This window comes from Cervus canadensis, chromosome 5 (genome assembly GCF_019320065.1).
Source record: "Cervus canadensis isolate Bull #8, Minnesota chromosome 5, ASM1932006v1, whole genome shotgun sequence".
Lineage (NCBI taxonomy): Eukaryota > Metazoa > Chordata > Mammalia > Artiodactyla > Cervidae > Cervus > Cervus canadensis.
Genome location: NC_057390.1, coordinates 42,712,618 through 42,739,673, shown reverse-complemented (window position 1 = coordinate 42,739,673; position 27,056 = coordinate 42,712,618). Strand labels below are relative to the sequence as shown.

Genomic DNA, 27,056 nt, shown 5'->3' with positions numbered 1-27,056 from the left:
CCTTCCCTGGAACAGCTCCTCCTTGACCCCGGCTGGAGAGGAAGGTGCCTGCTGCCTTGTCTATTCTGCACACAGGCCGTCAGGCGGTGAACTTGCCCTGACCCGGGCTCCTCGGGCACCTTCTTGCCCACAACACTGGACGGGCAGGTGGATGAGGAAGCTGTGCCCAGTCAAGGATCTCCCCAGGAGTGGACGCTGTCACGAGGTCCCACTCTGCACTTCTCCAATGGTCACGGCACACCAGGAATGGGGAGCAGCCCAGGGCTCCGGCCTCAGGACATCTTCTCAGGGCCTGGCCGCTCCAGCCCCGAGATGTGGGGTCCATACCATGCTCTCTCATGTGATCTGTAGGGTCCACTGTCAGCAACCTGGGGTGTTGGGGGGCTGACTTCTTGGGGGGCAGCCAAGGTGATCACATCCAACCAGAGGCAGCATCCAGGCGGGAGGCAGAGGGTCTCGGGACCCCTGACATTGGGCCTAGGAGGGCAGCTCTAGGGCCCAGAGACCTGACTGACCCCTGGTTTTCCTAGAGTGGGCCTCCCGGCAGCTGGTCAATTGGTCACAGTCGGCCTTTCAGGCCTGCCTGCTGACCCTTGAGCAGGAGCCCAGGATGGAAGGTGAGTGCAGAGGGAGGGGCAGACCCCAGGGGCGAAGCCCATCCTGGAGACCATGACTCAAGCAGTCTCCACTCCCCACATCGGCCTGTGAAGCTTCGCTGAATGCATCGCCCCATTTCCCAGATGGACAAACAGGTCAAGTGACTTCCAAGGTTGTCCAGCGGGACTCCAGGTTCCTAGACTCAGCCTCACTTCCTTACTGGGCTCCTTCAGGACCAGATCCTGTGAGCTCCCGGGGGCCTGGCTGGGGCTGCTCTTTAGATAAGCTGTTAATTATGGGCTGGGGGCCAGGGACTCTGCTTCTTCCTCCACACAATGGGCCTCATGTTGGAGGAGAGAAGGGGGCTCCTCCCAGTCTGAGAGCTCTCTGGCTGCGGGCGGCTAGCACCGTCTGGCCTGAATAAGGACACAGGCCCCGTGACCTTTTAGATGAAGTTCCATGGGGAGGAGCTGCATGAACCCCACATTCCATCATTAGTGGGTAGGGGTGTCCAGTGTTTTCCAGGACAGGATTGCATCCCAGAGCTCCCTGGGCCAGGATCGAAGCCGGCCGCCCCATGTCCTGCGGGCAGCCCCGGGCCTCTGTGTGTTCAGTTGCTTAGTCTGTCCAACTCTTTGTGACACCATGGATGGCAGCCCACCAGGCTCCTCTGTCCGTGGGATTTCCCAGGCAAGAATACTCGAGTGGGTTGCCATACCCTCCTCCAGGGGATCTTCCTGACCTAGGGATCGAACTCGCATCTTTTGTGTCTCCTGCATTGGCAGGCGGGTTCTACACCACTGAGCCACCAGGGAAACCTGGGCCTCCTCTAATTTATGAATTAATTAGCATCTGGCTGGGTGGGAAAGCTCAGCTTTAAAGACCTACAAACTGTCCTTGCCAGGTTCATCTGCTTAAGGACTGTGGGAGGGAGGGAAATGCCTTCCATGCAGGCGTCAGTCCTGCCTCACAGCCCCCGCTGCCCGCAGCTCTGCTGCCCGGAACATCTCTCCCAGCGGACCTCAAGGCCGGAAAGGCACCACTGTCTCCTCTCGCTCTTCTCCCTTCCTCCTGGTGCTTTTAGGAAGCAGGCCCTCCTAGAAGTCTTGTCTTCTTGACAAGATATTGTGAGAAGATGGGGAGGGCAGGGTCTCATGGAGAACCAGGAGGGCAGGGCCCCAATGTGGACCCTGGAACTCCCGGGTGTGGGGGGGGGGGGTCCTGGTGCTGACCAGCCTCCTCCTTCCCTCCCAGTCATCTTGTCTTCCACCTGTCCCACCTCGTCTGTGTCTCCCGACCACAGAGCCAGGAGGCCATCCGCCACCTTCTCTGAAGCAGGGGGTCCCCAGACCTTCCTCCTAAATAGGACCCACGAACATCAAACCAGAGTTAGGGTGGGAAGGAAGCAGCCAGAGGTGAGGCCAAACAGATGGCCTCGGTGTTTACGTCCCATTCCCTGTGGTCCTCTGCAGGCTTCCCTTGGCCTCGGCTGGTTGAAACGACATGTGTGAGAACTTACCAGTGCCGAGCACTTTGCAGTTCTCACCAAAACACCTTGGCATTGTGGGTGTTTGCCCGGATCGCAAAATGAATGGTTTAGATTTTAGCACCCCCAGAAAACTGAGGCTTCCAGAGGTCCCTCAACTGGTGTCAGCCCCCGTCTGATGGGTGGTTCTGCCACCCGATCCTCCCCGGCTCCCAGGGACCTGCTGCCCACCCGCCTGCCCTCGGGAGCATCTCTGTGTCCCCGCGGTCCAGAGCCAGCCCGCGGCTCCCAAGTCAGGAGAGGTGTCAGGGCTGAGTCAGGACCCTGGACGGGGCAGACACTCACATTCCTTGGTGTTGGGGGGTGCCAGCAGGCAGGAGTAGCAAACCAGGCCGTAGATGTTCCTCGGTCTGTTTTCCAGCATGTAGTAGCTGTGCAGGTGCGGGGGGAGACAGAGCAGACAGGTGAGCGGGCATGACCACGGCTTATTCTCTAACCATCATAGCCAGGCATGGGGTGGGGGCCCCAAGGAGGAGGCATGCCCCCCTACAAGGGCACAGTCTGCAGCTGGGCGGAGTTATGGGCAGGGGTGTCTAGGAGCCCCTGGGAGCTCCTGGAAGAGCTGGACACTTGCTGACTGGGATGGAGTGGGGCTGGCTAGAGGGCGTGGCCACAGCAGAGACCTTGGCCCTGTCTAGCATGGTCAGGGCAGATGGCCTGAGACTCAGCCAGGTCACAACCAGAGTCACCTGCCTCCTCCTCAGGTAAGGGCATCCAGTGAGCTCACGATGGGGCTGTGTCTCTCTACCGGAAGGTCAAGGCCTTCAGGCATGGCTGTCCACAAGACTTCACACCTAGGAAGCTCCCTCCTGCCATGTCAGCCTGCCAGCCGTGACCCTGCCACCCCCGGGGGCCCTCCCAGAGGTCTGTGCCTGCGCCCACTCAGGTCTCCCAGTCCCCAGAGGGCTCGGCCTCTCTGGGCCCGCGTTCCATAAACACTCGAGCTGTTTACATCAGGAGATATTGGTGAGTAAAGAGCTGCTGGCAGTGCTATCCCTTCATAGATTCCAGATGAAAACACCCTGGCCTCGGCTGGGTCTGCCTGTGGTTGTTTTCTAATCTCTTGTTTATCAGCCGTGTGCGCCTGGCCCCGTGACGGGGGGGTGAGGCTGGGGGAGCGGGATCCTGGACTCCAGCCTCCGAGGGCTAGACCGTCAGTAATCCTGCTGTGACCATCACTGCCTGCCCTTCCTCAGAGCCTTTCATCCTCAGACCCTGTGCGTCTTGTAAACAGGAATTAGCTGATCTCAGAACACCCCCCAGAGGAGCCACACCAGGCAGGTTTACACATAGGCTCTCACATGCACGCTCTGCTGCCCGGGGAGCCACCTGCAGGAACACCTGCTCAGGGTGCCAGGCCAGCCCCCCACAGCTTCCAAGCGATGCTGGTCGCTCCTGACCCCTCCCCCCAGCCTGTGCTGGGCACCTCAGGGAGGTGCGGGAGGGGTCCACGGGGCCAAGGCTCCCGCATATAAGCTCCTGGGTGAGGCTGCTCCCCACCCTGCAGCTGCCCTCCGTCTTTCTGGCTCAGAGGCCCTTCCCCCAGGAGGGTGTCCTCTGAGCGGTGCCCAGCTCCAGCGGTGTGACGAGCTGAATGACCCCAAGACCAGGTTTGCAATGTTCCAGCATGTTCCTCTGGGAGCCCTCATGGGCATCCTCTAACTGAGCCTGAATTCGACCCCTCACTGGTTTCTGGTACCTGCAGTGCACAGAACCATCCAATTGTTGGGTTTTTCTTTTCAAAGCTCACTCGGCCTGTCCTGGGCGGGCGGGGGTGTGAATGCCTGTTCAGCAGCTTCAGCAGGTTTCCCTCCATCCAACGTCCAACGCCGGGTACTCACGTAGAGCTCTGGGGCCCTTTGTCTTTCTGTAAAGCCCAGATTTCCCACATTCTGGTCTAAACTGTGTCTTTCCCTAGTTCTTTCTTCCTTCTCCTGTTCCTCAAAGGTTGATTAAGATGAGGAGCTCAAGACAAGACTAAGGTTCAGATGGGGCCTCTAGAATCTTCCTCCATATCCACGGGGACAGAACTTTTCCCCAAAGACCTGCTTCCCCGGGGGAGCTCCTAGGCTCCCTTTCCCCTCCCTTGAGCAGGCGGATAGAAGCCACCATGAACCTCACCCCACCCTAGGAGGCCAGCAGGGAGTGGACGCGGTCAGTGAGAGCTTGTCATGGGGGAGGCGACACCCAGGGAGGCCTCCTGGAGCTCTGCCCCTGGGCCTCCTCTATGGCCTTTTTCAACACGAAAGCACGTGGACAGCTCACTGTTAAGACGGGTTTGTTTTTTTTTCTCACCCATTTGACAAATATGTTTGGCTTGTCCTCTGTGTCCGAGCTTGTCACACAGATACCTGGACATAGAAATCTGCAGCTCAAGAAATTGGTCTGAACCAAAGACAGGAACCTGGAGAGACTGGGGGTGGGGTCAGTCAACAGCAGAGATGGTGGTGGAATGGGAGGCTCCCTAGGAACATATCTGAACTGAGGTTATTTTCTGCAAGCTTAAGATAGCTCCTCGTGTTAAAGGGTCTTTCACTTTCAATTTGTTTCTCCCTTGGAGGGTCTTTCTGCATTTCCTTTTTCTTATAGACTAATGCCCAGTGCTCTTGTTTGGATATATTCTTCTTTTCTATCTCCTCTTAATTCAATACAGTGGTTTGGAGAGGGTGAATAACAGGTGACAAGCCGGCTACAAGATATGGTGCAATATTCAAAATGCTGCTGCTTCCATGACCACCACCATCATCACCTCTACCACCTCCTCCATCATCACCATGACCACTGCCATCACCACCTCCATCATCACCATGACTACCTTCATCATCACCTCCACCACCACCTCCATCATCACCATGACCACCTCCACCACCACTTCCATCATCACCATGACTACCTTCATCATCACCTCCACCACCACCTCCATGATCACCATGACCACCTCCACCACCACTTCCATCATCACCATGACTACCTCCATCATCACTATGATCACTGCTATCATCACCTTCATCATAACCACCTCCATCACCTCTACCATTATCACCACCAGGAAGCCTACACCACTGCTCTCTGCAGCCCTTGGTAGCACAGGTTGTGTGGCCACCAGAGGGAGGCAGTCACTTGGTTTCAGGGCTGTATTTTCCACCTCCCAAGGGAAATCTGCTGTCTTGAAGGTCTTTCAGGCTAATTGTACTTTGGTTTTTATGGGAAGACTTCGACACATAACAGAATTGTGGAGGAATTATAGGAACCATATGTCTCAAATATTTCTATTGTTGTTCAGTGCTCACTAAGTTATGTCTCACTCTTTTCAACCCCATGTGATGCCCTAGACTACAGCACACCATGCTTCCCTGTCCATCACCATCTCCCTGAGTTTGCTCAAACTCATGTCCATTGAGTTGGTGATGCCATCCAACCATCTCATCCTCTGTCGCCCCCATTCTCCTCCTGTCTTCAATATTTTCCAGCATCGGGGTCTTTTCCAATGAGTTGGCTCTTCCCATTAGGTGGCCAAAGTATTGGAGCTCCAGCATCAGTCCTTCTAGTGAATATTCAGGGTTGATTTCCTTTAGGATTGACTGGTTTGATCTCCTTGCAGCCCAAAGAACTCTCAAGAGTCTTCTCCAACACCACAGTTCAAAAGCATCAATTCTTCGCCGCTCAGCCTTCTTTATGGTCTACCTCTCACATCCATACATGACTACTGGAAACACCATAGCTTTGACTACAAATATTAGTAGCTTTTCACCCTCAGTTTTTTTCCAGAATACTAAAAATACCAAAAATGTCTTGGTTTTTCTTTCCTCACTCCACATGTGTTGTCTCCTTTTAAGTATTCAACACATCTGCTTGATTTGGATGGTCAGAGATGCTATGATGATGAGGTCCTCTTAGGGACACAGACATGGAGCCTAGGTGGGCTGCCTCGCGGGTGGAAGGTGGTGGGACCCCCGCCAGGAGACATGTGCCCTACCCCCCCCCCCGACCCCTCCACCCTCATCCCCCTGCCCCGTCCCCACCCCGAGTGCTGGAGATGTGTGACCCTCCTCCCCGTGGGACCCATGCCCGGGAGGGGGACATGGGCAGGGCAGCACGGAGCTCACCCAGGCAAGCAGGGCCCACACTCAGCGTCGCGCTCTGTGTCCCCCGGGGTCAGCACCGTGGCGCGGAAGAAACCCTCGCAGTCCTTGTGGCGCCGGCAGATCTGGTAGCCGCCCTTGGAGAACTTCTCCGCGGGGCAGGGGACGCAGCCATAGTCCTCGTCCCTGGTGCCATAGCCGCAGGACTGGCCAGGAAAGGATGGGACACAGGTGGGTCAGCGGCTGCGTTGCCACGACGACCACCACCCGACCCCGAGGTTCCTATGCGCCGGTCTCACTGGCTGCTCCCGGGATCTCCTCTCTCGGGGCGTGGACTGTCCTACCTGCAGCCCTCCCCCATCTGCTCTGAGCCCGGGGTCCCCGCTGCCCCCACCGGTCCGATGCTGCCCTTCCTTCTGGCGCCAGGATAAACTCATCCGGCCAGGCTGACGGCCCGGGCGTTCACACTCGGCGCCAGGACCCCAAACACCGCAGCCACATTCAGGTTCCCGGCATCTAGCAGGCGGTCTGTGCAGAGCTCTTCCCAAAGGAGGGCGGTCCATCCCGGCCAGCCATGCGGGCGGGACACCCGTCCTCCGGCTGCTCCCTACGCCCCGCGGGCCGCGCTCCGGGGCCGGGCTTACCAGGTAGGGCTCCTCCCCCGGCGCGCACTGCGGACACTCGTGGCACAGCCCGGTGGTCTGGTTGTAGAACTCATTCTCGCCACAGCTGGCCTCCTCCGCGCCGGCCCAGCACACTAGGGACGCCTGCCTCGAGGAAGGGGCTCCTTTGGCCTCCACTCGCCCTTGGAGACCCCCACTGTCTCCGGTCGGCACCTGGAGGTTGTGGTGGAGGAACCCTGGGGGGACCCCTTCTGCTAATGACCTGGCAGTCCTCGCCTGTCAGAGGCCTCATCCCAAACGCTCTGCACGGGGAGCTCCCTGGACTCCCCCTCAAAGCCGGGAGGCCCCTTCCCGCAGCCCCCAGTCACTGGTGCCTCAGCTCACAGGGAGCTCGGGGCTTGACTTTCCCCGTTCGGTGGCCTAGAGGGTGGAGCTTGGCACCGGGGCGCTGGGCTGTGCACCACCACACAGACCATAGAGCTGGGTGAGGGGAGCTCTCAGACCAGTGACCGCCTCTGGCGGGGGGCTGGTCAGGGCTTTGCCCTGGAGAGCCGGGTGAAGGTGGGGGCAGTGGCGTGTGACCACGGCATGGCTGCTACACAGACAGGCTGAGAGGGACATGGCTAGTGAAGGACATGGCCACATGGGAGCTCCCACTAGCAATACCCTGGGGCATGGGCGCCCCGGCCACTTACCAGCAGGACAGGCAGCCAGGCCATCCCTGTGCGGCTTCCCCTGTAGGCCATCCTGTCCCAAGGGGTCACCTGAAAGACACACTTCATCAGCAGGGGGCTGCTCGGGCCCCCAGGCCCTGTCCGGCCCCACATTCACTCTGAGGGGCCTCCCGGAAGGTTTTAAGCTGAGCCCAGGCCCCTTGCACCCCGGCGGCCACACTTGGGCCCCTGCTATCCCACCTGGACTCGGGGTTTGAATTCCTGACAAAAGCACACCCTGTTCTGATGCTGGGGTAGAGGAGAAGCTTCCAGAATCAACCAGTGACTCAGAGTCAAGGTCAGCTGGCCTAAGTCCCCAAGGTCACCCCCACCCAAGTCCCCGTGGTGACCATCGTTGGTCACGGAAACCCACAGTCCCCACCCGCACAGAGCAGATGGCTTGAGCTGCAGCCCTGATGCTCTGGGCCTGCTCCCATTCTGGGAACCTCGTGTCTACCATGCAGGGTCCCCACGGCCCCAGGAGAAAAGCGGCCACAAGTCACTGTAGGGGAAAGTTGGGGGTCAGGGGAGGGTGGAGCAGCCAGATCTTCTGTCTAAACCCACAGGACTATGCTCAGCAAGGCATTTGGGAGAAGCGCCCAGTGGGATGCTGGTCCCCGAGGGAGGGGTCTGAATCCACCAGCCTCTCAGCCTGGGGCCTCCCCTGCTACTAGGCTCCACAAGGAGCAGGTGGGACCATGAGAGTTGGTGCTTGTTCGTTGTTCTGACAGTCGCTATCCCAGGCCCTCAGCCCAGCGGGTCCTGCTTTGTCTGTAAAGTTCCTGACACACACAGCAGGTCTGTAGGGACAGCCACTGGCTTTTCAACAGTGACTTTTTGTTGTGGGCGGGGGGAGCAGGAGTGACCCCATATTGAGGGAGGCTGTGGCAAGCTATCCCTTCCAGGAAGCAGGGGCGTACACGTGAACTCTGACCAGCAGGAAAGGCTGCAAGGTTTGGGGAGGACGCCCCCCGCCCCCGCCACTGCCTGGGACGCCAGGGAAAGACAGGGGATGGAGACAGGGCCCTGGGGGCCAAGATCTTTCCGGATGGCACCCCTGTTGGCCTGTCTCTCACCCCAGTAGTGTCAGGTGGCTTTGGGGAGGGGCTAGTTTTCCGGAATCTCTTGACACAAATCCTGCCTTCTTCACTCCCCCGCACACACAGTCCTGCATTCAGAACTCTGTTTACGGTTGAAAACCCTAAGTGGACGGGGCCAGATGAAAGCGCCAGCCACCCGGCGGTGAACTCCTGGGTGTTTCCTTCTAGCAAGGAGCAAGCTGGGGCAGGCGGGGGGTGGGGAGGCGGGCCTGTGCCTGCCAGGTGGGCAGGGAAGGTGTACACAAAGGCCGGAACTTAGGATCAGCCCCGGGGGCAGCCTGCCGGGGTCAGGAGAGTGGATTTCCTAAATTAACAGCCCTGGAGCCTGGCCAAGGACCAGACTGGGGTTTCTGCCTCAGTTGATTTCTAATTATAGCTGTGCCTGGGAGGGCTTCCCTATAAACCCAGAGGGCCGGGGTAGCTCAGGGCTGTCTGGGCTCCTGGAAGAGCAGTGCGTGGATAAGAAACAAAATCGAGCCTGTGGTTTTGCTGCATTTCTGTCATCCACAGTGACCCCCTAGGAAGGAGGGCATGTGCGGGGCCAGGATTGCAGCCTTGTGGCCTGAGTATCCTCGGGTGCCCTGGAGGGGCTGTGGGTGCCCTGGTGACCGGCCTGAGCCCTGGCCTCTCCTTGGTTCAGGAGGGCTTTCTCGGGAGCAGCACCATCTTCCCAGGTCCCGGATCTGCTGACACAGGAGGCTCGTGCTCAAGTTGTGAAGGTCAGCCAGGACCAAGGCTCGAGCAACACTTGGGCCCCGCGAGTGGAGCTGGGCCTCTTGGGAACCTCCTGGGCCTCACGTGTAGGTCAAGCGTGTGGGGGGCTGCTCGGGTGAGGGGGTGCTGGGCGTGAAGCAGTCGAGCTCTCCTCTTCAGAGCAGTGCTGGTCTCTGAGGGAGCAGCAGATCAGGAGCAGGGCCCGGGGTGAAGGTGTTCCTGGAGGCCAGAGGTTGTGCGCTTCCTCTCAGCCTGGTCCAGGGGCTGAGTCGGGGTCGGGGTGGGGTGGGGGGGACAGCGTTGGCAGGGGGCAGCCGCTCAGGAAGCCTCCTGGCTCTTCAGCCGCCAGGGCCGGCTGCTGCTGCCGTGAATCCTGTTGGCAGGAACCACCTCCAGGGGCATCCCGGGGGTCCTGTCCCGCCTGGTGGAGGGCTTTCTGGAAACTCCAAGAGGTTTCCGGCTCACTGATGCTGCCAGGCAGGCTGTGCCAGGATGTGAGCATCACAGGCATCTGCCAGCCTCAGAGGTCAGACGACTGGAGACACGAGTGAGACCGCAGGAGCCACTGTCCTGCGACCCCCACGATGAGGAACTGGTGGTCAGGGAGAGGCCGAGGCTGGAGACTCTTGAGAGGGACCCCAGAGACGGAGGGTGAGGGGCCGAGCGGGATGCAGGCAGGAGGGAACCACTGGGGGCATTCACACCACACCTTGGTGAGACCTGAGGACTCTGACAGGTAAGCTGCCTCCAGTAGGTCACCAGGTGGCAGGCGGTGTCCACTGTCTTATGACGTAGGAATCACATTTGTGGGAACACCTGTGTGTAATCGTCTTGAGGTCCAAGGCCTCCCCTTCTCTGCTGGAGGCTATTCCCTCAGGGGCCTCCTGACTGCACCCCCAGACTTGCCTCTCAGAATAGACACAGGGCCCCAGGTTCTGCTTCTCATTCAGCCTGTGGGCCACGGATGCATCAAGTGGCCATTGGGTGCTCGTCAGAGGATGTGGGTGCAACACCTGTCATCATCTCTTCCAAGGCTAACAGAGGTCAGGGTTGGTGGGCTCTCACATGCAAGCAGGAGTTTCAGGGGCAGGTAGGGGTTGAGTAGCGAACATAGGAGGCAGCAGAGGAGGGCCACCGAGTGGGCAGGGGCTGGAGAAATCCACATGGAGGACCAAGAGGCCACAGAAGTTTCAACCCATCAGGCCTCCCCAGGGGAAGTTGACAAAGAAGCTGGTTATTTGAGCTGAAAGATTAAAATAAGTGCCCTGGCTTCAATTGTTCATTTTAATTGAAATAATACTCAGAAAATAGATAATCTTGTACACATGGAATAAGTGAAATGCCAGAAGTGTGCGTTAACTTTTGGCCCCTTGTGGCTTTGGTACCAAAGGACCCTTGTTAACACAGACAAGCACGTCACACAGTCTTGAGTCCTGCTGGCCATTAGCTCTTCAGAACCCAGGGAGGCAGGAAGAGCAAGGAAACCATTGGCATTTCTGTTCACATGTCTGTCTTTCTATGTTGCTCGGCTTTTCCTGTTTGCTTTTATTTTCCTACATATAGACCAGCGACCATGGTAATTGTCCCCGAGGTGCTGTGCACAGCCATAGCCTTAGAAGGTCCCCAAGTTCACACCAGCATTGCCATTATGATTGTCAACCCTGGTTTGGGCTTCTTAGAAGCTCCTTGGTCATTCAGCAGGAGCCTCTGTGTGTGTGCAATGATGGAAGTGGGGCTGGACCCAGTGCAGGAAGCTCATGAGTTGAATGTGGCCAGAATTTATCCAGCCACAAAGTTCAGCAGGAGAGCAGTTATGCTGTGAAAAACTCCTGCTGTAAGACCGGTGTTCACAGAGTTCTACTCATTTGTTTCACTTAATGCCTCACAGCTGAAAGATCTTATTACAACTGATGAGCCTGGTGAAGCTTTTAAAAAAGTCCCTACTTTATTGCCTTTTCATAATCGAGGGAAAGCATTTCCAGGGTAAAAATCAGGAAGGTTGCTTTAACTAAAATACATTGCTTTAGACTACAAAAGGCAAGTTTTTCTAGGATGCTTGTGCGTGCATGTGTGCTAAGTCACGTCAGTCATGTCTGACTCTTTGTGATCCCATGGACTGTAGTCAACCAGGTTTCTCTGTCCACGGGATTCTTCAAACAAGAGTACTGGTGTGCGTTGCCATTTCCTTCTTCAAGGATGCTCATATAAACACAAAATTTTGTTGAAACATAATAGCAACTGCTCTCTAGCACTTAAATATGCAGGTCATCTATCCACATTCATCTGTCCATCAGTCCATCCACCCATGCAATGTTTATTAAACATCTCCTCTAGACTAGGCTGAACCACAAATTGACACGATGCCTGACAGGCGTACATGTTTGCTCAGTCGCTCAGTCATGCCCAACTCTTTGCAGCCCCAAGGGCTATAGCTCCCCAGGCTCCTCTGTCCATTGGATTCTCTAGGCAGGAATATTGGAGTGGGTCCTCCTCCAGGGGATCTTCCAGACTCAGGGACTGAACCCACATCTCTTATGTCTCCTGCATTTGGCAGATGGGTTCTTTACCTGGGAAGACCCTCCCTGCCAGATGATACCCCATAATTTGGTCGACTGTGAGATAAACACCGAGGAAGGGAATAAGCAACAAACAAAAAACAACAAACTGTGGAAAATTCTTTAAGAGATGAGAATACCAGACCACCTGACCTGCCTCCTGAGAAACCTGTATGCAGGTCAAGAAGCAACAGTTAGAACCGGATATGGAACAACAGACTGGTTCCAAATTGGGAAAGGAGTATGTCAAGCTTGTATATTGTCACCCTGCTTATTTAACTTATATGCAGAGTACATCATGAGAAATGCCAGGCTGGATGAAACACAAACTGGAATCAAGATTGCCTGGAGAAATACCAAGAACTTCAGATATGCAGATGACACCCTTATGGCAGAAAGCAAAGAGGAACTAAAGAGCCTTTTAGTGAAGGTGAAAGAGGAGAGTGAAAAAACTGGCTTAAAATTCAACATTGAAAAAACTAAGATCATGGCATCTGGTCCTATCACATCATGGCAACTAAATGGGAAAAAATGGAAACAGTGGCAGACTTAATTTTCTTGGGCTCCAAAATCACTGTGGATAGTGGCTGGAGCCATGAAATTAAAAGACACTTGTTCCTTGGAAGGAAAGCTATGATAAACCTAGGCAGCATATTCACTTTGCTGACAAAGGTCCATATAGTCAAAGCTGTGGTTTTTCCAATAGTCACGTACAGATGTGAGAGTTGGATCATAAAGAAGGCTGAGCAGCGAAGAACTGATGCTTTTGAACTGTAGTGCTGGAGAAGCCTTTTAAGAGTCCTTTAGCAAGGAAATCAAACCAGGCAATCCTAAAGGAAATCAACCCTGAATGTTCACTGGAAGGACTGAGGCTGAAGCTGAAGCTCCAATGCTTTGGCCACCTAATGAGAAGAGCCAATTCACTGGAAAAGACCCTGATGCTGGGAAAGATTGAAGGGAGGAGGAGAAGGGGGTGACAGAAGATGAGATGGTTTGATGGACATGAGTTTGAGCAAGCTCTGGGAGATGGTGAAGGACAGGGAAGTCTGGCGTGCTGTAGTCCATGGGGTCACAGAGAGTCGGACAGGACTTAGCGACTGAACAACAACAGAGGGAATTAAGTTGTGGGTGCTGTTGGATATCGTGTGCGGGGAAATCAGAGAGGCTGCCCTGGACCCAGAGAAAGGAGGATGCCCTGCAAAGGCAGAGAGCAAGGAGGAGGGACAGCAGCTCAGGATCACTACTCTTGCCTCCTGTCTTAGCAGTGGACTGTGAGCCATCTCCTGCACTGTGTTTCAGGAAGTGGGGACCCCTGTGCAGGTCTCCCCCCAGCTCACTGTCCGCTGTCCTTTGCTCAGCAATGTTGGGAAGATGACCCTCCCAGCCCACCCTTCCCCCACCCCCAACAAGCCGCCCCGTGCCCGCCCCTGCCAGGCCAGCTTCTGCTGTGCCTGGACCCCTGGGAGGTGGTGCTTGGCCACAGCAGTTCAGCTCAACAGCACAACCAAATCAAGGATGCAGTAGACCATTTGTGGACACAGACCCTGGAATCCCAACCACACCAGCCAAATGAGAGACACTAATTTGATGTAAGAGACCCGTTAAATAGAGGAAATTGAAGGAAATAATCCATTGGCACCAGAATCATTAGCTTCTAAATCAGCACCAGCAGGAGGCAGCAAGAAGGAGCTGAACCACTGCTGTTGCCATTCACCCCGAGGGAACCTCAGCTGGCTCCCACTCCAGGACGTTATCCTGGTAATTAGGTAGCTCCTATCTGGGTGGCAGAAGCCTCCCAGGGGTCTCCTGACAGTGGCCTGAAAGGGAGGGGACGGCGAGGGCAGGGCCCAGACACTGGCTGCCCTGGTGCCTCCCTTTGAGGCCTAGAGCCCAGACAGTGAAAAGGGGTTCCTGGTGCAGGGAGGCGTAGAGCTGTGCACTCAGGCTCTTGACAGCCCCGGGCTTCACCAGGTGGAGGGGAGGGGGTCAGGGTCCCCAGTCACCAAGTGTGGGCCCCGCGTGCACAGAAACAGTGGAGACGGGGCTAGAAATGATCAGACTCTCGTGTGCCCTCAGAACAGTAGCTGGTAGTTTTGGTTCACAGCACTGACTCTTATGTTCTAATTGTTAAGACTGCACTTTAAAAAGCAAGCAGCTTTATGGGGTGCAATTAACTCACAGCAAATCCCACTCGTTTCCAGCGTGCAGGTGGCGAGTTGGATGGTCTGCACCACACAGCCTCCACCCGAGCACACAGAACCTCCACCTGAGGGAGGCCTTCCCGCGCCCCTTCCTCACTGTGCCCCTTCATCACAGCACCCCTTCATCATCTAGCACCCCTTCCTCACTGTGTCCATGGCCTGTTGGTCACTGCAGATAGGTGATTGTGGGTTCTGGCTCCGTGAGCCCGGAGAAGGGAAGGCTGGCAGGAGGGAAACATCAGGGAAGCCCGAGGACACCTCCCAGGCTCCCTGGACAGACGGTGAGTGCAGAGAGCCCTGCTCTGGAATAGGCCCCTCCTCCACAGAGCCCTGCGTCCTGAGCCGTCTGGGGCCCTCACCCAGCAGTGGGGATGAATGTGTGTCCTGCAGGGAAACAAGCCCGGCTGGTGGGGTGGGCAGCCTGGTCCCAGCTGTCGAGGGCACTCTGGGGATGTCTCTCCCCTTGGAGACTGGAGGTTCTGGTGATGGGGAAGCCGCAGCTCCGTAAGCCGGCAGCTGGCGGAAACCACAAGGGGAAAGAGAAACCTCTGCGGGTTTCCTCGGGCACCCGTGTTTGGGGACTGGAGACTTTGTGCAGGGTGAGTGGAGGGCCAAGTGGCCCGGACTCAGCCTCACTCATGCACTCACTTCATTTCACCCCCCAGAGTTGGAATTTGGCACTTAAGGAACCCCACTTGACTCACTGAGCTGGCGGAGGCTCAGAGAGGTTGAGCAGCTTGCCTGAGGTCACACAGACAGAGGTGGCAGAGCCTCGGCACACCAAACCAGGTCTGTTTCTCTTTCTGCCAGGGGTCCTGGGGGCACAGGGAGGGGCTGGGGTGGCTGGAGCAGGGAGGGTCTGAGGGCCAAGTCAGTTCAGTGTGGACTGGGTTTCATCTAACTTCTGGGGTCCCGTGAGAGCCGGACAGCTGTCCCTGGGGCCGGCTGAGGCTTAGGAGTCAGGGTGATGGAGTCGGCATCCCCCGGCCTCCCTGGGCGGGTCTGGCTGTGACCCTCGCCACCCCCGGACCTTTGAAGATTCGGGAGTGTTTGGTTCCAGTGTTTCCTAGTCCCTCTTGTTTGGACGAGGCACCAGCTCCCCTGATGCCTGACACCCGGGACTCCCAAGACCCCTGAGGCTGGAGGGGCGAGAGGACCCCGAGCAGGTGGGTGGTGTTTGCTTGTTTGCTGTGAGCATCCTTGTCTCAGTCCAGCTGTTGTGAACACGTGGGTGCAGCTGGGCTGGGGGCAGAGGTGGATGGTGCCAGGGCGGGTGAGGGCAGTACTGGGCGGGAGGTGCCCCCACATCCAGTCTAGCTGCCCCCGCGTCGAGTCCTAGCATGAAGCCAGGAGCTTGTAAACTTGTTTCCTTCCTGTCAGACTCAGGGGCTTGTTCTGCCGGTTTGAGAGCAGTCATTTTTCATACTCTTCCCGTTGTTTAGGGATGGGCAGCTGGAGAAGGTGACCCAGCGAAGGTTCCCCTGGGTTAGCCAGCAGTCCCCTGAGGCTGTAGGGATGGAGGGAGGTCACAGCCTCATGGGCCATGGGCTTGCCAGAGCTCCTGTCCCCATCTGGCTCGTCCCCGTGGGGTTAAATTGCATGTGAAACAGTCACTTGCAATTTCCCCATGTGTGTGCGTGTCCTGGCCTGTTCTTGCTCCGAGGCGAGGAGCTGGGTCAGTGTCCTACTCTTGACGGTCCTTTTAGAGACTCTGGAGCTGGTGGCATCACCGACTGAGACAAGCAGCCGCTCGCTGGGATGTGAGGAACCGCCCCAGGCCTGGGGGGACTGACGCCATGCACCCCGATTCTGAGCAGAACAGCCGTGTGGCTTCCTTGGCTGATGGTGCAGGAGCCCGAGTCCTCCTAGGGTGTCTGTCCGGTCTGCCCATCTGTCTGGTGCTGCTGTCTCTTCACCACCCAGCACCTCCTTCCTCCGAGGCCACAGTCATGGTCCCAGCTCATCCAGGCGGAGTGGGACCCGCGGGCACTCTGTCCCCTGCAGGTGGCTGCACTCAGAGCAGCCCGGCTGAGACCTGTGGCCTGGCGCAAGTGTCTTCCCCTCAGGTCTGAGCTGGGGGCACGGGGGGTCCCCACCTGCCTCTCCTCAGGGCCTTGCACGGGGTGGATGTATGTGGGAGGGTTTTAAACTTGGGGCCCGTATGGACTGAGGTTACCGGGGGACAGTTACTGTCCAGTTACTGCCCAGCCACAGCGAGCAAACCCGCCTCTGCTCTGAAGGAGGGTGTTTGCTTTGAGAAAACTTCAAGCAGTCTGTGACCACGAGGATCTCGGTTACAGTGCCCACACTGCTGCCTCCTTATTGGCTTGTTTGGCTGCCTCATGTGGCATGTGCGATCCTACTTCCCCCGAGCAGGAATGGAAACCATCCCCCCTCTGGTGGAGCTCGGAGTCTTACCCACAGGACCACCAGGGGAGCCCACACACTTCTGTCTCTGCCCTAATGTGGCTATTACTCCCTCTGTGGGTGAGCTGGGGGTTCCTTCAAAGCAAACTCCCTGTGCGGGAAGGATTTGGGTTCCAGGTGTGGCTCCATCATTTACAAGCTGTGGGACTCTGGGCAGATAATTTAATCATTTCTGCACCGTAGTTGTCTCATTAGTAAAACTACGATATGAATAGGACGTACTCAGAATGCAAGGATTAAAGTGCTTACAACAGGGCTTGGTGCACAGTAAATGCTAATGAATGCAGGCTATTTTCAATTTGGGGAATTGTTTCCAATTATGAAAAAAATTAGAAAATAAAATAAACATACAAAGAGGAAATAAAAATCATAAATCACCCATTTTGATGCATTCTCTTTGTGTTTTACTTGTTCAGGCATAGATATCTCTGAATTGAAGTTAGGATAGCAGCGTTTACATGCTGCTCATGATTTATCTTCTTCCTTCCCTGTGGCCTTAATTAGTCTCAGATCACATTCTTTTTAATGGATCTGAACTATTTCACAGTACGGATGTGCCATAATTAAATCAGCCAGTGCCCTAGTATCTGACCTTCAGGTCGGCTCCCAATTGTCACTATTATAAGTACTGTGCAGTAATCATTGTTATGCCTGTTTGATGATGTCTTTTAAAGTCCAGAAAGTGAAGTTATGAGGCTGAAGGGCGGGAGAAGGTGTGTGAGGAACACCTGCACTGGCACTGGTCCTTTACATTCGGACGTGACTTTTGATTTAGTTTCAGGTGAGAACGAAGCCTGGTTGTGAATACTGGGTGTTCCCGCTGCACTGAGATCACCCTGTCCTCACCCAGTCTTCTGCCTACTGCCCGCCGGCCATGCACCCAGCCATTCAGATCTGAGGGCTCGGACACCTGCCAGCCCTCCTGGGCAGCTGAGACACGGCCTGGGGCTGGTGGGGGCTGGATGCTCATACTCCCTTGTAGACCCATGATGAGGGCACCTGCCTGACTCCTTCCTGTCTGATATCACCAGAATTTGCAGAAAATCTTTGGTTTATAGGGTTTCCCAGGTGGTGCTAGTGATGAAGAATCCACCTGCCAGTGCAGAAGGCATGAGACTTGGGTTCGATCCCTGGGTTGGAGAGATCCACCGGAGAAGGAAATGGCAACCCACTCCAGTATTCTTGCCTGGAGAATCCGATGGACAGAGGAGCCTGGCAGGCTACTGTCCATGGAGTCACAGAGCTGGACACGACCGAAGCGGCTGATGTGCTTCGTTTATGATTTGTTTTGAGTTTTCCTTCTCGTCTGGACTTCTGCAGTTGGGACCTGAAGAAATGGGTCAGCTCTGAACTGTGTGACTCAGTCCAGGTCCCCACAACCCACCGGCCCTGGTTCCTCCAGCTGCACTGAGAGCCTGGCCTGTGGCAGGGTGCTGCTGGTGGGCTCCCGGCGGCTGCTGACCGCGGCTCCGTGAGCCGGGTAGAAGCCATGTTCTTTCTTTGTGGGCAGAGGGGTCCCTTTCAAGCTGTCTTCTGGGAGCTGGAGGTCTGAGTCCCCAGGCTGGGATGTCGGGGTCACAGCAGGGCCTCGGTGATGCCCAGAGGCCATCTCGTCTCCTAACAACAGTCATCCAACCAGGGCTCTAAATAGACAGCCCCATCCTGCCCCCATCATGGGCTCCATGATTCCACCAGGCCCCGAGGCCACTGCCTTCTGACTGAAGTTCCCTGACTCCAAGCCTCGGGGGCCACAGCCCCACACACCTGGATGACTTGAGCTGAGTGAGGAAACACGCACCTGCCTCCAAGTGCATTTAAAGCCTAATTGTAGGGGTATTAAAAACCGTTTGACGCCCAGCCGTGTCCCTCAGCAGACCCGCCAGAGAGGCTGGGGAGGAGGGACCTGCGCTCTCTGACGTGGGATGCTGGTTTTCCGCTCTCCTCTCTTGGGTGCAGCTGCGACTTGGCCGCATCTGCATTGAGCTCAATATTATGTCTTTGTAACATTTTTGATCTTCATTAATTATAGCTCAGGAAAGCTGACAAAGGCAACCTGTCTCTTTAATGTAAACAAGATTAATTGCACGGTTCCTGCAGAAAGTGAACTACCAGCAGTTTAACAAAAAATATTTGTCTTTAGAGCAGCCTTTGGATAAAAAAAGAGAGAGAAAAAAAAAAGAGAGAGAACTGTTGCAGGAAGTGCCGAAGCTGCCAAGTGAGCGTGCCCGCGAGCCTCGCCCTCATTATGAGCCTAAAGCGCACACGCCCGCACTTTCATCCTCCTCCAGGCCCCGGACGAGGCCCTGCACACGGCCGTGGCTCTGCAGCCTGGAATGCGGCCTGGTTGTTTGAAGATGGGGTTTACACCCGACACCTTTCCTCAAGCACCTCGTCCAGACTCGCCTGCTCTCGCATCAGCCGCAGACCGACGGCCTGGGTGCTTCATCTTATAACGACCACATAATCCAAGATAAACACACATGGGATCGCTATCACTTTCATTAATAACCGTGAAATATTCCTTCCTTCAGCAGGTACAAAACCCAAACCGGCAACTGCGCTCCGTGGGCCGAGGCTGAGGCTCATGGGGGCGGGGGTGCGCCCAGGGCAGGGGGCCCGGGGGCAGCCAGAGGACATACATCTCTCAGCCGCTCTGTGGCTCCAGGACCCTGGCTGGGAGGTAGAGGGCTGAACCGGGCACATCCCTCTCAGCTCATCACCCTCCAGCCAAGAGGCTCTTGGAGTCCACCCCCCGGGCCCTCAGCAGCCTTCTGCGGGAAGCCCCGGGATAGAGTCCTGGATAGAGGCTGTGGACCCAGATGCTGCGAGCTTCAGGCCCATCAGAAAGACCAACGGGGTCAGGGTGGGAGTGCAGACTCATGGCTGAGAGAAGGTGGAGGACTGAGGGCAAGACTTTGCTGATGAACTCCCCACCCCATCCCAGGGAGCGCCTCTGGCTGGACAGCAGACACCAAGCTGAGGAAGTGGGGAGAAGCAGCGGAGTCTTCACCCAGCCCATGGAGTCCTGGCTGAGAACGTGCTAGACTCAGGCCTAACAGAGTGTGTGTTGGGGTGGGGGGTACGGGGGGTATGCAGCGAGGCCAGCAAGGGCATCTGGAGGCCGTGTCTGGGCAGACAGGCCCTGGTCGGGCCCTGGTCTACAGTCCCGGCCCCCACGTGGCCAGCGGGGGAAGCAGCAGGCGCCCTGGGGCTGGGCTTGGGGTTGGCTCATACTTTCCTAGGGAGGAGGGGCTGAGGGGGAAGCGGGACTTTCCAAGTTTAGACGCCAGTCTGGGAAAGGGGACACCAGACTGCCCATGGGCAGAGGTGAGGAGAGTCCAGGGAGGTGGCCCAGGTGAGAGTAGCTGGATGAGTGGCCACCACATGGCCATGGGGGGGCCTCCAGATTGTCACAGCCAGAATGTTGCATTGCTCAGTTTTCTGCTTTTCTGGGATAAAATGACTCAAGATATGAGATTTCCAGGGACCCTGGTTCCAAGGAAGTCACTGGGTCGAGGGGCCTCTGGGAACGTGGCCCTGGAAATGGAGGAGTGTTTGGGTGAGGCTGTCCCACTGTGTTCTGTGTGGTCACAGAAGCCTGGCAGAGAGGGCGGGGAAAATGGGGACCACTCGGGCAGAGGGGGACAGCCAGAGGCTGAGACTCAGGCTTTCCTGCAGGGCTCATCCTGGGGTGCAGGCCCTTAAAGCACCTGCTCACACTGTCTCTGTGAGATCAGAGACTGAACCATGGCCAATAGAACTCCTCTGCTCCACGTGGGCCCGCATGTTCTACCTCGCTCCTAGGAAGGATGCTAGTCTGATGCGTGAACTGATTCCACACAGCACTCGCAGAGGGGCAGGAGGCTAAGGATGCTCTGCCCCAGAGAGCAGATGGGGGCTTCACTGGTGTGTAAGTGGAGGTGGGGGGGTGGGTCTCCTAATCTCTTGGAACTGAGCATGGGCCCACTGCTTCCATGAGAGGTCCTTGTGCTAGGGATGGACCAGGGGAGGGGCCCTGTGTCAAGGGCGTTGTGTCAGCTCTAACATTCCAAGCTGATGTTTGGAAGAAGGACCACAGCTGTGTCCTGGGTTGGGGTTGGGGAGAAGGCGGGAAGAGGGGAGCAGCCTCGAGATGGGCCTTCCTCCGCCCGCCCTCCTCGCGTCCAGCAGTTTGTAAAACCCCAGAGAGGTTTGCCTCCCTGCGCTGACTCTTCCCACAAAGCACAGAAGGGAAACCCACAGAGATGATAGGTGGAATGGTGAATTTGCCAGGGGCCACATGGGTCACGTCCAGACCACCCCCCACCTCCGCTTGAGGCCTTGGTGCAGCTGCCAGCACCCTGCCCACTCTGGGGGAGCTGCTACTCCCATCACATTTCACCTCTTAACCCAAGTTCTTGTGAAAATCTCATGAAACAGGTGCTATTCTGTTCTGTGCACCTTATGGATAAACCAAAGGATAAGGCGGTCAGGTCACCGTCTACATTCACACAACCAGTAAGTGATGAAGGAGTTTAAACCAGAGCTCCCACCCAGGCCCACACCCTCCCTGTAGCCACCACCTCACCTCCCCACCTGGCATGACATCACCACACACATGTCCAGGCCAACGTGCTACCAACTTGTCCAAGAGACGGGGCAGACACTGACTGCAAATCAATTCCAAGACCCTCTGTCTTTACAACCATGATGAAGACCCACCAACACCCCAATATAGTTCCAGGGTAAGGAAGGTTCCATCTGGGATGCCAAGCAGAGCAGACACCTTGTCCTCCCTCCTGCAGTGATTTCTGCAGCAGCCACCCATCAAGCAGAACCAAATACTGCAGCTGCATTGGCCAGTCCCTCACGGGCCCACATCCGTCCCGGAAGATCCCCAAGGCCCTCAGAGCCCTAACTTAGGTCCCCAGGACTCACGCACAGAGATGCTGCTGAGTTTGGGAAACTGCACCAGGTGGCTTTAAGTTGTGTCTTTATTTGAAATGTGGGCAAATGGGAAGTGCCCAAATCAGCAGAGAGACCTTCAGGATCTCCAGGTTCATTCAAGGGGATGTTTTCAGGCGCTATGAGAAATATTCAGTGTGCTTTTAAAGGCCGCTCGAAATCTGCTCCTAGGCTGCCCGGGGCAGACATGCTTAACTTTTTAAAGATTTTCATTATAGGAATTATAAGGGACATTTAAAAAGCTAAGTGTTTTGACATATGTATACTCATGGCTGACTCATGTTGATATATGGCAGAAAGACAACACTGTAAAACAATTATCCTCCAATTAAAAAAAAATTAAAAACTTCACTGTTTTGTTTTGAGATAATTGTAGATTCATCCACAGTTGTGAGAAATAATGGACAGACCCACATGCCCTCACCCCAATGGTCTCATTGTACAAGTTTGTAGCCAAGTGTCTCCCAGTGTCAGGCTACAGAACAGCTATGAGAGAGATTTTCTAGAGATTCTTCATAACACTCTGTGGGTGGTGAGAATGAGTTCCCATTTCAGCAGGAGAATGAACCTGGGCTCTTGGGATGTTGTGACCGGTGTAAGGGGATTCCCAGGCCCAGGTTATCACAGGGGTGCCTGTTCCCAACCTGCCATCTGCAAACAGGGGGCCCTTCATTCAGTTCTGCCTGAAAAGACGTGGGCAAAAGGCGGATGGAAGGATGCCTGCACCGGCTGGACTAGCCACAGGCTGGGCACAGCAGAGTCCAGCCCCACTCCAGCTTCAGCCTGTCCTGCACTTGCCTCCCCACTGCTTTCTTGGCCACGGGCTGAGGTGGCTAAGCCCAGCCTTGTCCAGGACAACAGCCACTCTCCACACAGCCGCTGAGCACTTGAACATGGCTGGTGCAATGGGAAACTGGGCCTTGGATGTTGTCGTTCAGTCGCCAAGTCGTATCCAACTATTTGCAACCCCATGGACTGCGGCACGCCAGGCTTTTCTGTCCCTCACCATCTCCTGGAGCCTTGGATGTTAATTAGCTTTAATCACTGTAAATGGACAGTCCCCTTTGGCTAGTGGCAACCCCACCGAGCAGATGGAAGATAGCCCTTGGGTCTCTCTGCCTCCTGGATGTTTTGATTAAGCATCTGGGCTTGTCCAGGTGGCCGTCTACCTCCCTGTAGGATGGGCCAGGAGCTACAGTTCCCAGGAAGCCAAGGCTCCAAGTGGACCACGACCTTTCTGTGGGCCCAGTGGTGATGCTGTGCCCTAGATGCACGCCTGGGTCACATGACCAACCCGCCACCGATTCACTCATCCTTCCCCTAAACGGAGTGTGAAACCCAAAGTATGGGAAATGGAAGTTCATATTCTAAACAGCAAGGCAGACACTTTTGGGGGGAAAAAATCCCATGGTAACCAGAGACTGAAATGAGGACAATTTTTGACAAGTAAGAGACTCCTATTTAAAGAACCAAGTTTCTAGGAACAAAAGGAACAGCAAATAGCAAACGAAGTCTAGGAAGAAAAAAGCGACGAAATAAATCCAGATGAGAGCTCAGGAAACACTGGACTTGACGCTGTTTGTCAGGTGAACCCACTGCCGTGGGTCGGGGGGTGTGTCCCTGCTCGGGGTGGGGGCTTCTCTGGGGAGACCCAGTCCTCCATCAAAGCCCCAAACTGCAGGCAACTCCATGCACCAGGGAGCATCACAAAAACACACTTAGCAGCATGTTTAGACTAAGCGATAACTCATTCATTCTAATTAAATCCTACAAAGTTCAGCTTAGTATTTAAAATGTATTTTTTTTCACAGTCTGAGGCTTTTTGTCCTCAATTACACAGCCTCCTTGTTTTACACTAACTTCCTAAAAGCTTGCTGTTTATTTCATATTCCCCTGGAGAGTTAAAATTTGTGTCTCGTGGTGGTGGTGGCGGGGGGTTGGTTTCCCTGCATTCCCAAGGTCATGGTTCTGTCCTTTAATAACCACAGACGTCCCAGAGGGACTGTGACCAAGGAAGATCTGGGGGCCTCACCCTGTGGCCTGGCTCTGGCCCCCACAACTCCAGAGGGACATGGTCTCCCTCTTACCTTGGGGCGTCCATGTTCCCCTTCATCACACCACTGGGCACCACAGCAGAGCGCGGCCTCTGCCAATCCCAGGGTTTATGGTAATGGGGTGATGTTGGAGGGGGTGGCAAGAGCAAGGCTGGGATTTTATCACATCACATGTCAAATTCAGTATCGGCCTTTCATGTCTCTCAGCCCACCACCAGCCCATCTCCCAACTTGTGCCTCTGTACCTGCTCACCCCCACCCCCAGGCAAAGGTTTATTTCCTAAAAACTGGGGAAAACCAGGTACTGGCAGCCTCAGACCAGTGCTAATTACATTGGGCTATAAAACTCAGGCTCAGGTCACTTATCTGCGCATAACGCTGGGACCCACCACGTACACCAAAAGTGTCATCTGAGCCCCAGATGGACGGGGTTCTATCAACACACCAAGAGTTCAGATCAGGCTGACTTGCAGGAATCCTCTCCTTTGGCTCTGTTCTGCCCCCACTTCCACCTCATGCATGTTTAAAATTATTTGTTTGTTTGTTTTTGGCTGTGCTGGGTCATCGATGCTATGCAGGCTTTCTCTAGTTGTGATGAACGGGGGCTATTCTTTGTTGCGGAGCACAGGCTCTAGGCACATGGGCTTCAGAAGCTGCAGCAAGCAGTTGAAGACTCAGTAGTTGTGGCTCCTGGGCCCTAGACCACAGGATCAGTAGTTGTGGTGCATGGGCTTAGTTGCTCTGAGGCAGTGTGGGATCTTCCTGGACCAGGGATTGAACCCGTGTCCCCTGTAGGGACTTCCCTGGTGGCTCAGCTGGTTAAGAACATGCCAGCCAGTGCAAGAGACGCAACAGATGTGGGTTCAATTCCTGGGTAGGAAGATCTGCTGGAGAAGGGAATGGCAACCCACTCCAGTTTTCTTGCCTGGAAGATCCCATGGACAGAGGAGCCTGGTGGGCTACAGTCTGTGGGGTCACAAAGAGTCGGACACGACTGGGCGGGCACACACACACCCCTGCATTGGCAGGTGGATTCTTATCCACTGTGCCACCAAGAAAGTCCCCGTCTCATATATAAAATTTCAAGAACTCAAAGATGTATCCACATCGAAATGTCTTTGTCATCTCTGTTATTAATATTTTTTGTTGAATGATCTTTTCAACGAGCTTCCAGACCTCAGGACGAGCTTGTCCCCGGCTGCACCCCCTGGACGACCCTTTGTGGGGCCCAGGGAGTCCAGTGTCCATCATCTCTCCGGTCCCTGTGGAGCCAGAGCCTTGACCTCAGGACCCCAGTTATAGCAGAGCTCAGCACTGCCATCTCTGGTCCATTCCCACGGAGGGACTCATTTCTCCAGGAGGCGCTGGCCCGGCACTTTATGGTGAGGCGTCAGCTTGGCAGGCTCTGTCCGTGGGCAGGTGCTGGGGGGGTCCTTCCTACCCCTGCGCTGGAGGGGGGCTGCAGAGCAGGAGCCCAGGAGCCCACACAGCACAGCTCCCTCCCCCCGACCCTGGGGTCAGGCCAGAGAGAGGTACCAGGCAGAACCCCTTCATCAGGGCTGAGCAGATACCAGCCAGTCCCGTAGGTCTGAGACCCAGTCCGTGCCATAGTCAGTTGTGGGTTCATATTTCACAGAGAAAACCAGGGGGTGGGGATTAAGAATATCAAAGGTAGACTTTGCTTTTGCTCAGCACTCAGTGCTGCCTGAGGCTGCAGTGAACGTGCTGGGGGCCAGCACACAAGGGTCTGCTGGCCGGGAGGGTGGGGATGGGGTGGGGGGTTGCGGGGAGGGGCCTGCTGCTCTCTGGTCTTCAAAGTTAGTGTTTATGGGATTCTTGCTTGTCTTTTCATCCTTTTTTTTACTATCAAAGAGGCTTATTACAGTCCTGTGTGACAAGTGACTTCCTGATTTTTCCGCCAAACAAGGTGGTTATAAAAGTTGAAAAGGATTAGGTGCTGAGGGTGCAGCGAAAGTGTCTGCAGACGAAGTCGTGCTTTTGATCCTGTAATTGCCTCAATTTTACTTCAAACCAACTTCATCCCCCCCTTTTCCTCAAAGCTTCCAAGGACACAGACACTGGGGAAAACTAGACTGTGGATTTCTGTTTTTTTCGAAGGTTTCATGTGCGGATTTTCTAGGAGGAAACTTAAGAACCCAAGGGATAAATTCTCTCCACGGAAGCATGTGAGCTAGTGCAGCGACTTCCCAGAGTCAAAGGATGGAGACACGATGAGCGAGATGGAGTCCTGTCAGGGGATCCCGCCTGGCAAGTAGGGTGTGCATAGCAGGGCCGTGGCGGCTCCCATGTGGGGTGGATGTACGGGAGGCTGGGGGCAGCCCTGAGCCCCACATGCAGGGCATCCCAGGTTTGGGTGGAGAGGCCCCAGCCTGGCCCTCTGGCCCTGGGCATCATGCTGCGTGCCCAAGGGAACATCCCCTCTGGATCCCAGGGACCAGCATGGGAGCAAAGCTTCAGTTGGCATCACGGACACACAGGGGTCCCAGGTCACAGCAACTAAGTTTTGGTGGGTCGGGGACTTCACCCCATGTTGGGTGACCCTAAAGCCTGATATTCTGGGTGTTTATAGAAATACCAGTTTTTTAAAGAACACTGAATCCATGATGTGGGAGGGTCTGAAGTACCAGAGCAATGCAGACTCCAGCTCTGGACACAGCAGTGGGCTGAGGGGCTCCCACTCAGTCTGGTGTTCAGGCCACACCACCTCCAAGTGGGACCCTGGGCCTTCAGCTTCCTGCAGGTTAGGGCCTGAGCCCGTGCTCTGCTCATGTGTCTGTAGACCAGCCATCCCAGCATCACCTGTTAGCAGTGTGAACATCCCCAGCCCTGAATCAGAACCTGCCTTTTGATCAAGTTCCCAGGTGACTCAGAGGCGCAGGGACACCCGAGGTGGGATGGACTTGACCCCGGGCACGAAGCCGTTTTCCGGGGCAGGTCCCCAGTGTTAGACTGAGAAAGCGCCATGTGTGTGTGTTCCAAGCTCTGCCTGCCACGTTGTGACATACACTACACACACACACACACACACACACACGGGGGAAGTAAAAACAGCAAGTGAAAGGCAGAAAAGCAGTACTTATCTCCTAATTGTGCAGAAATCTTTCTGGTCGTTTAAACTCTGAAAGTGGCTTCCCTTGTAGCTCACTAGGTAAAGAATCTGCCTGCAGTGCAGGAGACCTCAGTTCAATTCCTGGGTCAGGAAGGTCCCCTGGAGAAGGAAATGGCAACCCACTCCAGTATTCTTGCCTGGAGAATTCCATGGACAGAGGAGCCCGGCAGGCTACAGTCCATGGAGTCCCAAGAGTCAGACACAACTTAGCAACCAAACCACCATCATCACAAACTCTGAAAACCAGGCTTGTAGCATTACGTGTTGCCTTCAACACATTAAAATAAGTTCAGGAAATGCACTTTAATTTGTTAATGGTTCCAGTAAAAGCAGGCTTATTGAACAATAGAAGTTTCATCTTGGGAATAGA

At 55.4% G+C, this 27,056-nt stretch overlaps 1 protein-coding gene across 2 annotated transcripts in view; it reads right to left on the bottom strand.

Moving 5' to 3' along the window:
- The window catches only part of EDAR (ectodysplasin A receptor), a 52,544-nt gene that overhangs the window by 10,771 nt on the left and 14,717 nt on the right, over positions 1-27,056 (bottom strand). Inside the window, exons 2-5 of one of the 2 annotated variants that reach the window (XM_043468661.1) lie at positions 7,544-7,612; positions 6,870-6,992; positions 6,250-6,431; positions 2,429-2,514 (exon numbers count right to left, since the gene is read on the bottom strand). In XM_043468661.1, coding sequence (XP_043324596.1) covers positions 2,429-2,514; positions 6,250-6,431; positions 6,870-6,992; positions 7,544-7,594 — 442 coding nt within the window. In that variant the 5' untranslated portion in view covers positions 7,595-7,612. The remainder of the gene's footprint in view (positions 1-2,428; positions 2,515-6,249; positions 6,432-6,869; positions 6,993-7,543; positions 7,613-27,056) is intronic. The other variant, XM_043468662.1, reaches the window with a different exon arrangement.